The following is a 16,650-nucleotide window of genomic DNA, read 5'->3' as shown; positions in this document are numbered from 1 at the left end:
AAATATAGATGAGTAAAAGATAAATATAAATGTCCAGACTAAACTGCACACTTCAACTCAATAAACTCCACTCTGGACCAGAAGAAGTAAGGCGGGAACAACTGATTAGTAGGTAGACAGAGACACATGTGATGGTTAAACATAACAAAAAGTGCTTTGAAGGCAAAGCTTTGATGACAAACTGTACTTTGATGACAACTGTGCTTTGATTACGAAATGCGCATGCCCCAAACACACAGACTGGGGTCATCTTAGTCATAACATCTATCACATATAACAATATATAGAGTAATAGTTTCACCTGCTGGAATGTTCTACAATAAATATGTTAAAAAGACTACAAATTCCTAAACTCAAAGAGGAAGATAGTCACACACAGACATAACCTGGGATGTGTTAGATGGAACAATGTATATAAACATATATGGACTAGATCAAAATATGTAGTCTAGCTGTACTAGATAGATGTAATGTGTGAGTTATAATGCACATATACTTCACCTTACTACATATATAACATTATATTTATTGTATGATTCTGTATTTATCTGGCAGCTGAAATCTTTTATTTCTGATTTTTTATTCATCGGCGTCAGTGCGACGTGCCTAATAAAGTGAGTATTTACACCAAGTAACATTTGAGTGAAATGAAAATATTAAATCTTTGAGTAGTATTTTTGTGGAATGAACCTTTAAAACATGACGTATTTAGACAAAATAACGTTTAAAATGTAGATAGAAAGACGGCTCATTACAAAGAAATAATACAAAAACTATGGAGTGCGCCTTCCTCTGTAGAGACGATCTTTGCAGTGTTTCCGCTGTGACCCGGATTCACAACAACAGCTGGAATCAGCTACTTTGTTAGCTGCTAGCTCCGTTACACGGGCTGCTGCTGCTATTATTATTGTAATTGTAATTGTAATTGTGATTATTGTTTTTTTATTATTAATATTATTACCCCGCGGTTTCGTGGTTTATCTTAGCCGCGACACGGTTCATGTGAAGGCTGCTGTCAGTGTTAGCCGCCGTTAGCAGCAGAGTCACTGACGGGACGACGATCACTCAACAACAATAGTCCAGGGAGCCGCGGCTGAAGCAGCTACTTCAGCGGGTAACTTTACATTTAGGATGTCTTTTCATGAACGTTCACAATTTTAACGGTGCTGTGAACTTAAAAGGCTGATTTTAATGGGTTAACAGTTAGCTTCAATGCTAAGTAACCTTGGTAAGGACTGTTTTATAAGACTTGTTATCCGTAATGAAAAAAACAAACATGTCAGAGGAGTTTGGTTTTATTACACAGCAATAAAAACACACACACACAGAGGCTCACGCAGTGCGAGTGAAAACACGGCTGCCAACAGGGACAGAATTTAGCCACTTGGAGGTGGAGGAATGAGGAAAAAAAAACGAAATAAAATTTGGTGCTACTGTCATGTAAAACTTTGAACTTTAAAAATGTGGTGCATGTTTTGCAGCGCCGGGAATCGAACCCCATGAGTTGAATGACGACTCACTCTACCACTGAGCCCACCATCAACCCCTTTATATCTGTGATATCTTCAGAAGGAGTTTATCTCACTCTAAGACAGACATTTCCAACAGGAAACTGGATTTTGTAAACCACTCACTCACCCACACTAAACCCCATAGAGAAAATCAGTGATTTTAGCATGCAGGACACAGGAGCTGCTGGTCTACTGCTGTTTTAATTTTACAAATGCAGTGGATCAAAAACTCCTGTGTGTGTGTGTGTGATGTTAAAATCACTGATTTTCTATGTGGGGTTTGGTATGGGAGAGTGACTGGAGCAGTGAGCTTATTAAAAGGCTCATCTAACAAATATCTACAAATGTCTGCAATATCTTAAGAATGTGTTCATATCTTTATCTCACTGTTAGACCGACTTTTCCAATAGGAAACTGAAGTTTGTAAACTACTCAAAATCCATATGCGCTATTCCTTTATATAAGTCCTTTCGGTACGTTGACTTGTTTTAAAGCTGATTTTTGTTTCTCCAGAAGTGAGATGGGGAACCAGCTGGCTGGCATCGCCCCGTCTCAGATCTTGTCTGTGGACAGTTACTTCTCCGACATCCACGACCATGAGTACGACAAGAGCCTGGGCAGCACGCGCTTCTTCAAGGTGGCCCGCGCCAAACACCGGGAAGGCCTGGTGGTGGTCAAAGTCTTTGCCATCCAGGACCCGTCACTGCCTCTCACCAGTTACAAACAGGAGCTGGAGGAGCTGAAGATCCGCCTCCACTCCTGCCAGAACTGCCTGCCCTTCCAGAAAACCTCCCTCACTGAAAAGGCCGCCATCCTCTTCCGCCAGTATGTCCGTGACAACCTGTACGACCGCATCAGCACCCGCCCGTTCCTCAATAATGTGGAGAAGCGCTGGCTGGCCTTCCAGATTCTCAACGCTGTCGACCAGGCACACAAATCCGGTGTCCGCCACGGGGACATCAAGACGGAGAACGTGATGGTGACCAGCTGGAACTGGGTGCTGCTCACAGACTTCGCCAGCTTCAAGCCCACGTATCTGCCCGAGGACAACCCCGCTGACTTCAACTACTTCTTCGACACGTCCAGACGGAGGACGTGCTACATCGCGCCGGAGCGCTTTGTGGACGGGAGTATGTTCACGACAGAGAGCGACCAGAACACGCCACTGGTGGACCTGACCAACAACAACCAGAGGAGCAGAGGGGAGCTCAAACAGGCCATGGACATCTTCTCTGCAGGTAAACTGAGGCAGAACGCAGCATTAAAGGGAAAGTGCAGTTTTTGTTTTTCATTTGAAGACTGTGCCGACTGTGCGAGAAGCTGCAGTAGGGACACAAGGAAGAACTGATTTTAGCCACTAAAGCCACAAAAAGACTCCACTGATTAAACTAAATAAATCTTTATGAACAAGTTCACGTCTTTATATCACTGTTAGACTTTTCCAGGTGGAAAATTAAGTTTATGTCCCCATCGCTCTCCCGCACCAAACCTCATAGAGAAAATCAATGATTTTAACATCACAGCACAAAGGAGTTGTTGATCCACTGCTGCCTCCATCACAAAGTTTTAATGTCTTATTTTGTCACTACTGTGTTTAAGATCATTTGTTCAGATTTAACTCAAAGTGACCACAAGAGGGCAGCAGTAGACCAGCAGCTCCTGTGTGCTGTGTGGTTGAAATCACTGATTTTCTCTATGGGGTTTGGTGTGGAAGAGTGAGTGGTTTACAAACTTCAGTTTCCTGTTGTAATCGTCTGTCTAACAGTGAGATAAAGATGTGAAACATGTTCTTAAAGATATCGTAGACTTAAACTGACATAGATTTTATTAGCCAAGGGTGAAGCCAACCCTTTCATGTCCATAAACACAAGGTTCAAGGTTCAAGGTTCAAGGTTTTTATTTGCCATTTGTGCTTAAACAGAAAGTCCAGGCACATTGGAAATCTTGTGCGGGTTCTACGAGTCAGTAGTACGAAACATAAACACACTTAAGGATAAATATAAATATAAGTATAAAAGTAATAATAAAAAAAATGTTGAAGATGTGGGGAAATAAAAATAAAGAAATATACAGTTATACAGCAGATTATGGGGTGTATTGCACATTTCTGACATTGCACATTTATCAGGGAGGGAATATTGCACATAATGTTACACATGGTTAGGTGAGGTAGTGTCTGGTAATTTACAGAGAGTTCAGTGGTTTTGATTTGCCATCAGTCTGACTGTGGCCGGGAAAAAACTGTTAAAAAAGCGAGTTCTGTGTGTTTTGATGCTGTCCGCTCTGCTGTGCCTCAGGTTGTACTTGCAGCGTTTGTGTTTGAGCAGAGTGTGAGCGGGGTGGAGTGAGTCTCTAATGATTCCCTCTGCTCTTTTCCTACAACGCTGCGTATACATGGAGTCCATGGTAGGAAGTTTTGTCCCAATAATCCTTTCCCCAGTCTTTATGACTCTCTGCAGGGCCTTCCTCTCTGCCTGTGTGGTGTTCCCGTACCAGACAGTGATGCCTGCGGTGAGGATGCTCTCTATCAGTCCTCTGTAGGCCAGGGTGAGAGGGCGGTGGTTCAGTCCAGCTTTCCTGAGCAGCCTGATGAAGTACATTCTTTGCTGGGCTTTTTTCACTGTGGCTGTGGTGTTACAAGCCCAGCTCAGGTCAGATGTTACCTGCAGTCCCAGGAACCTGTAGCTGTCTGTCCTCTCCACCTCAGCCCCGCTAATGAATAGAGGCTGTAGAGGGGGGGGTTTCTTCCTGAAGTCCAGGATTAATTCCCTGGTCTTGTCTGTGTTGAGGAGGAGGTCGTTCTCCTCTCCGTAGACCGTGATGTTATTTACCAGGGCCCTGTATCCTGACTCGTCTCCCCCCTTGATGAGCCCCAGGATGGTGGTGTCATCAGCGTATTTAATGATGATGGAGCTGTCCTGGGTGGAGACACAGTCATGTGTGTACAGGGTGAAGAGTTTGGGGCTGAGGCAGCAGCCCTGTGGTGATCCAGTGCTGACTCTGATTTCAGCAGACACTCGTCCTCCCATCTTCACCGCCTGGGGCCTTTCGGTCAGGAAGTCCAGGATCCAGTTGCAGGTGGGAGTAGGGACTCCAAGGTCTGCCAGCTTTACGATCAGTCTGCCTGGGTGGATGGTGTTAAATGCAGAGCTGTAGTCCAGGAAGAGCATCCTGGCATACGCTCTGCTGCTCTCCAGGTGTTGCAGGGTGTGGTGAAGAGCTAATGCTACCGCGTCGTCCACTGATCGGTTGGGGCGGTAGGCGAACTGGAGGGGGTCCACAGTGTCTGGAACCATGTTGTTGATGTGGGTGAGGACTAATTTTTCCAGGCACTTCATGGTGACTGGTGTGAGTGCCACTGGCCTGAAGTCATTTAGGGTGGGTGTGTCTGGTCTTTTAGGGACTGGTATGATGGTGGAGGTTTTGAAGATACGGGGGACTACAGCCTGAGATAGTGATGTGTTGAAGATATTGGTATACACACCGGCCAGTTGTTCTCCACAGGCCTTCAGTACTCTGGAAGGCACTCCGTCGGGTCCCACAGCTTTGTGGGGGTTCACCTTCTTCAGAGCCTTTAGGACCTGTGTGTGTGTCACCTGGAAGACAGTGTCCGTGGGGTCACAGGGGGTTTTTGAGGGTGAGTCTGTGTTCAGCCTGCCGAACCCCGCATAGAAGTTGTTCAGGCTGTCTGGGAGCGTGACGTCCCGGGGGTCTTTGGTTGTTGTGGTCCTCCTGTAGTTTGTGGCAGACTGGATTCCCTGCCACATGCTGCGTGTGTTGTGGTTGTGGTAGTAGCCTTCAAGCTTTTGGGAGATGGACTTCTGCAGCTCGTACCGGGCTCTCTTGTACTCCCCGTGGTCTCCTGACTTGAAGGCCTCCCGCCTCTTCCTTATATTCCGCCGTACGTCCCCATTAAACCAGGGTTTTTGGTTGGGGAACATACGCACAGTCCTGGGGGGTGCGCAGATGGTCGTGCACCAGCTGATGTAGTCACTAACGGTCGTTGTGTATTCATGGATGTCGTCAGTGGCCTCTTTGAACATGCTCCAGTCTGTGGCCTCTAAGCAGCCCTGCAGGCTAGCTTGTGCACTATCAGTCCAGGTGTTAATAGTTCTGACTGTGACTGGGCTTGACTTGAGCCTTTTGTTATAAACACGCCGTTAAAAAGAGATCAATGAGGAGTTTGAGTTTAACCCAGAGATTAAGAGCTGTGTTTTCCTGACTCTTTGTTTTTAACTTTTTGAAAACTGTATCATAAAGGATTTGGTGATTTGTTGCTCAGGTTTGAACCTGTGTTATTTAATAATAAAGGTATTTTTCAGTTCATCAGTGTCAAAGTCACATAAAGGTCTAAAATGTAAAAACCAGTGTGTGTACTGCTGCTGACTGACTTCTTTGTGATTTTTAGGTTGCGTGATCGCAGAGCTCTTCACCGAGGGTGTGCCGCTCTTCGACCTGTCGCAGCTGCTCGCGTATCGCAAAGGCCACTTCCAGACGGAGCATGTCCTCATGAAGATCGAAGACCACAGCATTTTAGAGCTGGTAATGATTCTGAATCTTAGACCATTGGGTTTAAACAGACACCGTCCGACATTTGTGGAAAAGTTTGTTCTGTTTGACTCGTAATTCTGAACTGGAAGTGATGTCATAACTGCGTAAGGGTCGTTCCAATTTCCATAACTCGGGTCATGGAATAATATTTATGGAATAAGAAAATGTTGACCTCTGTGTCTCAGGTGACTCACATGGTGCAACGGGAGCCGGAGAAGCGTCTGACGGCAGAGGAGTACCTGAAGCAGCAGAGAGGGAAAGCCTTCCCCGACATCTTCTACACCTTCCTACAGCCGTACATCGCTCAGTTCGCCAAGGAGACCTTCCAGTCCGCCGACGAGCGAGTCCTCGTCATCCGCAAAGACCTCGACAACATCCTGCACAACTTGCGAGGAGGTGGGAGGAGTCTTACCTGAGACTGTAGCATCTCATTTGCAGTGTTTAAGAATGTGTTTTCTCCTCAGGCTCCTCCTCGTCTTTGTCGCAGGAAGGTGTCGAGCCTGCGCTGAGCTCCAGGGAGGAGCAGGGCCTCATCGTCCTGGTGTCCGTCATCACTTCCTGTCTGCAGACGCTTCACTCCTGTGACTCCAAACTCGCCGCCCTGGAGCTCATCCTCCACCTGGCTCCACGGCTCAGTGTCGACATTCTGCTGGACCGCATCACGCCGTACCTGCTGCACTTCAGCAACGACACCGTGCCGCGCGTGCGCGCTCAGGCCGTGCGAACTCTGGCCAAAGTGCTGGCTCTGGTGAAGGAGGTGCCGAGGAACGACGTCAACATCTACCCAGAGTACATCCTGCCGGGCATCGCGCACCTCGCACAGGACGACGCCACCATCGTCAGGCTGGCGTACGCAGGTCAGTGAGGGACAGGAAGTTGTGCGGAACATTTCATTTGGTGTATTGATGTGTATTTGAACAGTTTGTTCGGTGTCGGTCGACATTTCAGAGAACATCGCTCATCTGGCAGAGAGCGCGCTGCGTTTCCTGGAGCTGGTTCAGGAGAATAACGTCAACAATGAGCAGGACCTGAGCGGCGAGGACGCAGAGGAAATGCTTCACCCGAATGAGAACTACGACTCAGGTATGCAAACTCCAAGCACCTTTAAAGAGACGCCGTGCTTCTTCACCACAGAGGTTCCCTCACAGAGTTAAATATACCGTTAAACATGTAGCTGTGTGTCAGTGTGACGAACTCGCTGTGCACATGTGACTTTCAGAGTTGCAGGCTCTTCATGAGATGGTGCAGCAGAAGGTGGTGACGCTGCTGAGTGACTCCGAGAACATCGTCAAGCAGTCGCTAATGGAGAACGGCATCACGCGCCTCTGCGTCTTCTTCGGCCGACAGAAGGCCAACGATGTCCTGCTGTCCCATATGATCACCTTCCTCAACGACAAGAACGACTGGCACCTGCGGGGGGCGTTCTTTGACAGCATAGTGGGTAAGAAACCTCAAAATCCGTGACACAATGAGCTCTCGCTGGTGTAAATTTCACCCTGTCTTCTTCTTCCCTCCCTCTGTCTCTGTGTTGCCACGGTGAAGGCGTGGCGGCGTACGTGGGCTGGCAGAGCTCGTCCATCTTGAAGCCGCTGCTGCAGCAGGGTCTGAGCGACACTGAGGAGTTTGTCATCTACAAAGCTCTGAACGCGCTCACCTGCATGTGTCAGCTGGGTCTGCTGCAGAAGCCGCACATCTATGAGTTTGTCGGCGACATCGGTAAGAGCGGTGACGTCACGGCGGACACGCCAACGTATTTAGGGAAATTAAAATGAAATGAAACGGAGCAAAAAAGATGGTGTAGGTAAAGTTCCTTTGATGACGTCTGTCTCCTCCCTCTTGCCGTAGCTCCGTTTCTGTGTCATCCCAACCTGTGGATCCGTTACGGCGCTGTGGGCTTCATCACCGTGGTCGCTCAGCACCTGAACGTGGCCGACGTCTACTGCAAACTGATGCCACACCTCAGCCCCTTCATCACCCAGCCCATCATCCAGGTGAGTCATCGTCATGACGCAGTAGTTATTTCACCTGTAGACCATCATTGTCATCATGACTTAGTAGTTATTTCACCTGTAGACCATCATTTTCATCATGACGCAGTAGTTATTTCACCTGTAGACCATCATCGTCATCATGACTCAGTAGTTATTTCACCTGTAGACCATCATTGTCATCATGACTCAGTAGTTATTTCACCTGTAGACCATCATCATGACTCAGTAGTTATTTCACCTGTAGACCATCATCGTCAGTAGTCATCTCAATTTTAGACCATCATTATCATGACTCGGCAGTTATCTCACCTGTAAATGATCGTGACTCAGCAGTGATCTCACCTATAGATGATCATCACCACCATGACTCGGCAGTTCTCTCACCCTCTCCTTGTCTCCTCAGATTGATAAGGAGTTGGTTCTGCTCAGTGTCCTGAAGGAGCCTGTGAGTCGCTCCATCTTTGACTACGCGCTGCGCTCCAAAGACATCGCCAGCCTCTTTCGCCACCTGCTGCTGCGGCAGAAGAAGCGCGCCGGTTCCATCCCAGAATGCCCCACTCCTGACGACCCAGCCATCGCTCAGCTGCTGAAGAAGCTGCTGTCACAGGTCTGAGCCACCACGACGCAAACTCACTGTTCGACAAATCACTCACTCTCCCGCACCAAAGTCCACAGAGAAAATCGGTGATTTGAGCTCACACACACAGTTCGTAAAAACACACATGCCACATCAGCGGATGAACTCATGGGTTCGATTTTAGTGCATGTGCACCATCACACTTCTGTGTGCATGTGTGTTTTCACTGATCATTAGATTATTCCTGGAATAAATCTGCTGCTGACAGATGGAAGTTTTACTGCCACGGTCAAGAAAAAGCTGTTTGTTCAACTTTCAAATTGAATGTTGTTTGGACCAATGTGTTCATATGGGAATGCCTGACGCACACACACACAGTATTTCCAAAGAAGACACAAGATCTACTGTGAAAACCTCACAGTAGAAAAATATAAAGTGTGTGTGTGGGCTGAGCAGAACCACAGATATTTCCAAATATTAACAAAATTAAATAAATAATTACATAAAGTACATAAATCAGACATGCTAATGAGTACAGAAATGAGTGAATCAGACATGATGAAGTCCAGTGTTTGAACCTCTGACCCCTGGCCTGGTTCAGCTGGGACGATGATTCAAGCTGACGGAGTTCAGCTGTAGTTTTTATCAGGCTTTATCATCTGTTGACTGGAATAATGTGCAAATGAAGAAGAATGATGATGCTTTCTGATACTGTGAAGGCCACAGACTCTTGACCAGACGCGGACCAGTTTGTTGGTCTTGTTTAGAGCTGAAGCGATTAATCAATGAATCGATTATTAATCGATTACTAAATTAATCGACAGCCATTTTGATAATCGAATAATCGGTTTGAAGCTTTTTTCATGATTTAAACAATATTTCGGATAGTTTAAGCTTCTTAAATGTCAGTATTTTCTTCATTTCTTTGCTCTGGATAACAAATAAATCATTAAAACTCAATGATTTTGGTATGTCGACAAAACAATAGGTTTGAGAACATCATCATTTCCAGGTTTGACAAACACCAATAAACCAAACAATTAATCGATTAATCGAGAAAATAATCGACAGATTAATCGATTATGAAAATAAGCGTTAGTTGCAACTCTAGTCTTGTTTTCCTTGGTAAATTGCTGGATTACAGCTACCCTGGTTTTACTTACTGTGACACATGAGCATGTGAATGAGGAACCAGGGATTTAAATTCTGATGAACCACAGCCTCGCAGACTCTCCCACACACTGTTCCTGTTATTCAGAATCCCAAACCACAAAGACTGAAGCCTCTTCAGGCTCCGTCTGCCTTTCCTGCTCAGGAAGTCATGTGATGAACACAGATGTTCTATAAACACATGTTGAGTCCGGATTCACTAGAAAAGTCCCCAGGGGTCACAGCAGGAGCAGAGCAGTTTTTTATTTCTACTGTTTCTACTGTGAGGAAAAACAATCACACAATCATCAGCTTCATGGATGAATATCAGCATGGATATGCCGATATCACAAACCAGAGTATATATGCCGATATTATTACATTACATTACATGTCATTTAGCAGATGCTTATATCCAAAGCGACTTACAATGGAATTGAGTACAATCAGCCAGGGGTGTAGTCGAACTTGCGACCATGATGTCTTTCGCACACAGGGCACATATATCATGATATCACTAACCCGAGTATATTTGCCGATATCACAAACCCGAGTATATATGCCGATATCACAAACCTGAGTATATATGCCGATATCACTAACCTGAGTATATATGCCTATATCACTAACCTAAGTATATACAGTATGCGATATCATAACGTAATATATGCGATATCACTAGCGGTATATATGTACGATATCACTAACCAGTGATATATATGCGATATCACTAACCGATGTATATGCGATATCGCGATATCGCACTGGTGAATATATGCGATATCATGATATCACAAGCCGTTATGCCAATATCACTAACCTAAGTATATATGCCGATATCATGATATCACAAACCTGAGTATATATGCCAATATCACTAACCTAAGTATATGGCGGTATCATGATATCACCAGGCTGAGCATATAATAGCGATATCATAACCCTGAGTAATAATGCGATATCACAAATCTGAGTATATATGCCAATATCACTAACCCTAAAGTACTTATAAATATCGCTGATATCCAGAGCGCGATCATACCATGCCGTATCACTAACCTAAGTATATATGCTGATGTCAGCGATATACTAAGGCTGAGTACATATATATATATATATATATATATATATATGCGAATCACTAACCCGAGTATATATGCCGATATCATGATATCACTAACCCGAGTATATATGCCGATATCATGACACGCAAACCCGAGTATATATGCCGATATCACTAACGTGAGTATATATGCCGATATCATGATATCACTAACCTGAGTATATATGCCGATATCATGATATCACTAACCCGAGTATATGATATCACTAACCCGAGTATATATGCCGATATCATGACACGCAAACCCGAGTATATATGCCGATATCACTAACGTGAGTATATATGCCGATATCATGATATCACTAACTGAAAATGAAGAAATGAAAAGTCCACAACATGACTCAGCTGAAATGCTTGGGGACCCAAAAACCCCCTCCTGTGATCCACCCAGTGTTTGGGAACCGCTTGAAAGCTTACCTGCGTTTGTTTGTTTTCCTCCTGTGATCAGGGGATGACGGAGGCGGAGGAGGACAAACTGCTGGCGCTCAAAGACTTCATGCTCAAGTCCAATAAAGCCAAAGCCAACATGGGCGAGCAGAGTCACATGGGAGAGGCGGGGCTTACCGGCGTCATCGACCTCGCCACGCTGGGAATCACCGGGCGACAAGTCGACCTGGTCAAACCTAAGGCTGAGGCCGAGGACAAGAGAGGTAACGACTCACGATCACACGGCCCTGCTGCCTGCAGCGCCGCCTGCTGTAAATCTCCAGTACTAACCTGGAACCACAGAGACAGAAAAATATGTTCCAGCTCAAACGTTTCAATGAAATACAAACAAAAGTTACACAGTTAAAAACAAAACAGATTTAATTTACAAGCAGATTATGAAAAACACTCTGTTAGTTTCCAGTCTTTCTGCAACATATTTATAACGATAACAATGGTTACAAACCAATAATACTGTGATATGTTAAAAAACAAAAAAAATACTACCAGATTACCATCACATCAGATTAAATGTGAATCTAAATGTGGTGATTATGTATAATAACAGACTCTGTGTGATGTTTCTAAACATCTGCTGATAGAACATTAAAAAAGATAAAAAGGAGCTCGAAGGAACTCCCTCCTCCTATTCTAATGTCCCACATTAGTCATGTTCCTTTCATTCACTCCACACTGTAACTAAAATAATAAAAGTCCAGATGAATATGTTTTTCATACTGATGGTGTTTGGTTGGTCTATACCATCATCATCATCACATGTTAAATACAAAGATATAATTATATGAGCTTCACTTTAGAGACGACTTCTCTAAGACAATAAGTGAAGCTCCACCTCCTCTAAAATGCCTAATATGTTTCAATTTCAACACTAAACGTGTGTTAGAACCCGTCACAAGTTTGTTCAGAATCAGCCGTTCATAACGACGACGGATCATCATCTTATGTGGTTTCATATTCCTGCAGCGCTCTATGAAACCACACAGAAGAGGTTTTTATTATCACTGCGCTGACAAAAAACTGGAGCAGTGGGCGGGGCTTCTGTGTGACAAAGAGAAATAACATCTGTTTGTTTGTTTCAGCGAGAAAACACACAAAACAAGACTCCACCATGAACGAGGAGTGGAAGAGTATGTTTGGATCCCAGGAGCCACCGTCCACTCAGCCCACCACGGTAACACTGACCCTCACCCTGTCACCACTCTGACCTCTGACCCTCACTCAGTCACCACACTGACCTCTGACCCTCACCCTGTCACCACACTGACCTCTGACCCTAACCCTTTCACCACTCTGACCCTCACTCAGTCACCACACTTACCTCTGGCCCTCATTCAGTCACCACACTGACCTCTGAACCTCACTCGTTCACCACACTGACCTCTGACCCTCACTCGGTCACCACACTGACCCTCACCCTGTCACCACACTAACCCTGTCACACGTTCACAGGCAGGTGACGGAGCAGGCGGTCAGATCAGGAAGAGCGCGGTGACGCAGTCGGTGCCCGTGCTACAGTCGGTGGCGAGTGGCCCCGCCTACCAGCGCCGCATCAACACGTGTAAGGCGGAGCTACAGCAGCTGGTGCAGCAGAAGAGGGAGCAGTGCAGTGCCGAGCGCATGGCCAAGCAGATGATGGAGAGCGCCGAGTGGGAGAGTCGACCTCCTCCGCCCGGTAAGTGCGCGCCCGGCAGCGGTTGCCATAGCGACCGCGTGTCCCGACCTGACGTGTGTGTGTGTGTGTGTGTTGCCTCAGGTTGGCATCCTAAAGGTCTGCTGGTCGCTCACCTGCACGAACACAAAGCGGCCGTCAACAGAATCCGAGTCTCGGACGAACATTCCATCTTTGCCACGGCGTCCAACGACGGCACGGTCAAAGTGTGGGACAGTCAGAAGATGGAGGGAAAGACCACCACCACCAGGTGGCGATATCAAACAAACGAAACCCCAGCACAGAGAGAACGAGAACGGCTAACGTCTGTGTTTCTCCGCAGGTCGGTGTTGACGTACTCTCGTATCGGCGGCCACGTGAAGACGCTGACCTTCTGTCAGGGATCACATTACTTAGCTGTGGCGTCGGACAACGGCGCCATCCAGCTGTTAGCAGTGGAAGCTAACAAACCTCCAAAGTCTCCTAAAGTTCAGCCGTTTCAGACGAGGTGAGAAAAACAAACACATGCTTCTACACCTGTCTCACTCTCTCGCCTATACACCCTTCTTTACCTGTCTCACTGCCTCACCATCTGTCCTCACCTGTCTTACTTAGTCTTGTCCCTCACACTTTCTCACTGTGTTTGTCTCACTCCTTCATATCCGTCACATTGTCTCGTTCATCTTCAGCCTCACTGTGTCCTCCCGTCTCATTCCCAGGTCTCTGGACCTGCAGGAGGACGGCTGTGCTGTGGACATCCATCACTTTAACTCTGGCGCTCAGTCAGTGTTGGCGTACGCGACGGTCAATGGTTCTCTGGTCGGCTGGGACCTTCGCTCCAACTCCAACGCGTGGACGCTTCGCCACGACCTGCGTCTCGGTCTCATCACCTCGTTCAGCGTGGACATGCACCAGTGCTGGCTCTGTCTGGGTGCGTCTGCGTCTGCGTCAAACATTCAGGAACGAAATTCTGTTCAAGTTATTTTGATACAAAAACAAGAGTTTCTTCACATTCTAGTCGTTTGTTTTCCTCCACAGGGACGAGCAGCGGCACCATGGCATGCTGGGATATGAGGTTCCAGCTCCCCATCTCAAACCACACCCACCCTGCTCGAGCACGAATCAGACGACTGCTCATGCATCCGCTCTACCAGTCGTCTGTGATCGCAGGTGAGAGGACGACACCTTTTTAATCTCACAAAAAACCTGGAACTATCCCTTTAATAATCACATTAAAATGTCTCTGTGTCTGTGTCCAGCTGTCCAAGGAAACAATGAAGTGTCTATGTGGGACATGGAGACAGGAGATCGTAAATTCACACTGTGGGCGAGTTCTGCTCCTCCACTCTCTGAGATGCAGGTGTGTGTAGCAATCATTAGCGTTAGCATTATTTTATCGATACATTCATTAATGCCTTTGTACCTGAGGACACCTGGACGGAATAGCATGCTAACAGTAGCAACATAGTTAACCATAACAAACCTTAGCTTCTTTAAAGTGCTGCTAACAGTAGCTGAAACATTTCATCAGTCTTAGTCTTAGCTTTGTTTTTGAGTGATGCTAAAAGTAGCTACACATAGCTAACCACAACAACTGTTAGCTTGTGTTGCACCTCTTCATGTAGCGCCTGCTGGAACTTACTGGAAGTAGAAGTGTTAGCTTCTGATGCTAACAGTAGTTGTGCTGCTTTCACGCTGAAGTGTTAGCTTAAGTCGCGTATGCTGCTGTTCCTTTAGCAGCAGCTCAAACGCGTTTATTCACTGTCGTATTTTTGTTTATTATTATTTTTTACTGATAATTAACATTTTTGCTGTGTGTCTGTGTGTGTGTGTGTGTGTGTGTGTAGCCGTCTCCTCACAGTGTTCATGGGATCTACTGCAGTCCAGCTGATGGGAATCCTCTGCTGCTGACGGCCGGGTCAGACATGAGGATCAGGTGACCTGATTTTAACTCCTGTGATTTTTCCTGCTTCTACTTGAAGTTAGCGTGCTAACAGTTAGCGTCCAGCGTGTCCTGACGTGGTGTCTCTGTCCTCAGGTTCTGGGACCTGGCGTATCCAGAGAGGTCCTACATCGTGGCGGGAGGAGCCAACGACTCGCTGCACTGTCCGTCTGTCCTGTACAGCAGGAAGATTATAGAGGGGACGGAGGTCGTCCAGGTGCACACACACACACACGGGCGGAGCCTCAAACTCACTATAACCGTGCACACTTTATGTGCATGTGTGTTTCCCATCATGCACCTGTGACGCACTAACACGGTTGTTTAATGTGTGTGTGTGTGTGCAGGAGATCCACAGTAAACAGAAGAGCGGTGTGGTGGAGGACTCGCCTCGCCGCGGCCCAGAATCCCTCCCTGTGGGACACCACGACATTATCACCGACATCGCCACCTTCCAGACCACGCAGGGTTTCATCGTCACCTCGTCCAGAGACGGAATCGTCAAAGTCTGGAAGTAAAGACGGACGGACAAAAGAAGAAAAAAAACAAAACACGGACGAATCCCGAATCACGTTTCTACATTTTCACGTTTCACTCTTAGTGTAAACAATCCGATCTGTACCGAAAACCAGATTTGTTCTACGCATGCGAGAAAGTGCGGCTACTTCCGGTCACCAAGTCTGAACAAATCGGGTTTCCGGTTGTGTGTCGGCGTCACTTCCTTCCTGTCACATGCTTTTAAGGAAATGACATCATGTCTGTAACTGTTTGGAGCTGCTCGCTGCTGCCTCCTACTGACGGCTGCTCCCAATGACATGCGAACAGTGGCACGTTTGCTCCCGCCTCTTCGTAGCTGCGGCCGATTTAACGAAAAAAAGAGAAATATATATGAGAAAAAAAGAAAAAACATGAAAATCATGTCACATGGGAAAAATCATGAGCTTTTGTGTCATTTAATTCAGACTCATCAATAATCAATATTTTCTCTTTAAGGCCATCATTAATTTAAAGAGAAAAGAAATAAACCTATAATCAATACTGATGATCATGTGAGTCACTTTAAATCTGATGAAACAGAATCACAGACATCAAACGTCTTCACACCACAAAATAACCGTTAAAAACAAAACCGTCACATCAGATTGTGTACATACTTTATTTTGAAAGTTATATAAAAGGTCATGTGACCTGTGTCAGTGTTTGTCTGGTCAATAAAATCGGATGTTTTATCTGCGTTCTCGTGTGTTTTACCAATTATTTCAATGTTTAGCTAACAATTATGAAGCAAAACAAAGGGATAGTCTGGGTTTTTTTTTTAAGTCAAAATCAAAAGGGGGCGCTCTCAGCAAAGTCTGTGCTGAATATGTGTCAGTGTAACTCATACAACCACACTTGACCTGTGACATTAACCAGAGCCTCTGAAATGGTCTCCATGACGACAACTGGAGTTTACACCAGAGACAATCCTACAGGAGTCTCCTACTCTCACTCACACACACACAGAACAGGTTCCATCTCGACCAATCAGAAACCTCCTGTCAGGTTTTTTTTCTGTACAGTTCCGTGAGTCGGTTTGATAAAACACAGATGATGACCTCCTTGTTCACACACACACACACACACACACTTCAGACCTTTTAAGGCTCAGTTTGCAGCTGCTGTGTTTATGTCGAGGAACAAATCAGACTGAACAAAACTACACACACACACT

General features: G+C 46.0%; 1 protein-coding gene across 1 annotated transcript; it reads left to right on the top strand.

Moving 5' to 3' along the window:
* The first annotated feature begins 824 nt into the window (after nt 1–824).
* pik3r4 (phosphoinositide-3-kinase, regulatory subunit 4) lies at nt 825–16,174 on the top strand. The gene is made up of 21 exons (XM_044035052.1): nt 825–1,114; nt 2,025–2,749; nt 5,920–6,053; nt 6,248–6,458; nt 6,527–6,919; nt 7,011–7,145; nt 7,282–7,503; nt 7,605–7,778; nt 7,908–8,053; nt 8,457–8,660; nt 11,351–11,552; nt 12,429–12,520; nt 12,799–13,021; nt 13,103–13,268; nt 13,341–13,505; nt 13,717–13,928; nt 14,036–14,167; nt 14,257–14,357; nt 14,845–14,933; nt 15,036–15,156; nt 15,287–16,174. The coding sequence occupies exons 2-21, from the start codon at nt 2,032–2,034 to the stop codon at nt 15,455–15,457; spliced, it is 4,011 nt and encodes a 1,336-aa protein (XP_043890987.1). The 5' UTR covers nt 825–1,114; nt 2,025–2,031; the 3' UTR covers nt 15,458–16,174.
* Nucleotides 16,175–16,650: the final 476 nt, after the last annotated feature.

The sequence above is a fragment of the Solea senegalensis genome, linkage group LG9, assembly GCF_019176455.1.
Source record: "Solea senegalensis isolate Sse05_10M linkage group LG9, IFAPA_SoseM_1, whole genome shotgun sequence".
NCBI classification, from domain to species: Eukaryota; Metazoa; Chordata; class Actinopteri; order Pleuronectiformes; family Soleidae; genus Solea; species Solea senegalensis.
Note: the sequence above shows the minus strand (reverse complement) of the source record. Positions and strands in the feature narration are given on the sequence as shown.

Coding starts and splice junctions, on each gene's coding strand:
- pik3r4 (XM_044035052.1), top strand. CDS start 2,032: ATGGGGAACCAGCTGGCTGGCATCGCCCCGTCTCAGATCTTGTCTGTG. Junction 11,553..12,428: donor TGAGGCCGAGGACAAGAGAG/GTAACGACTCAC, acceptor TGTTTGTTTCAG/CGAGAAAACACACAAAACAA. Junction 14,358..14,844: donor CTCCACTCTCTGAGATGCAG/GTGTGTGTAGCA, acceptor GTGTGTGTGTAG/CCGTCTCCTCACAGTGTTCA.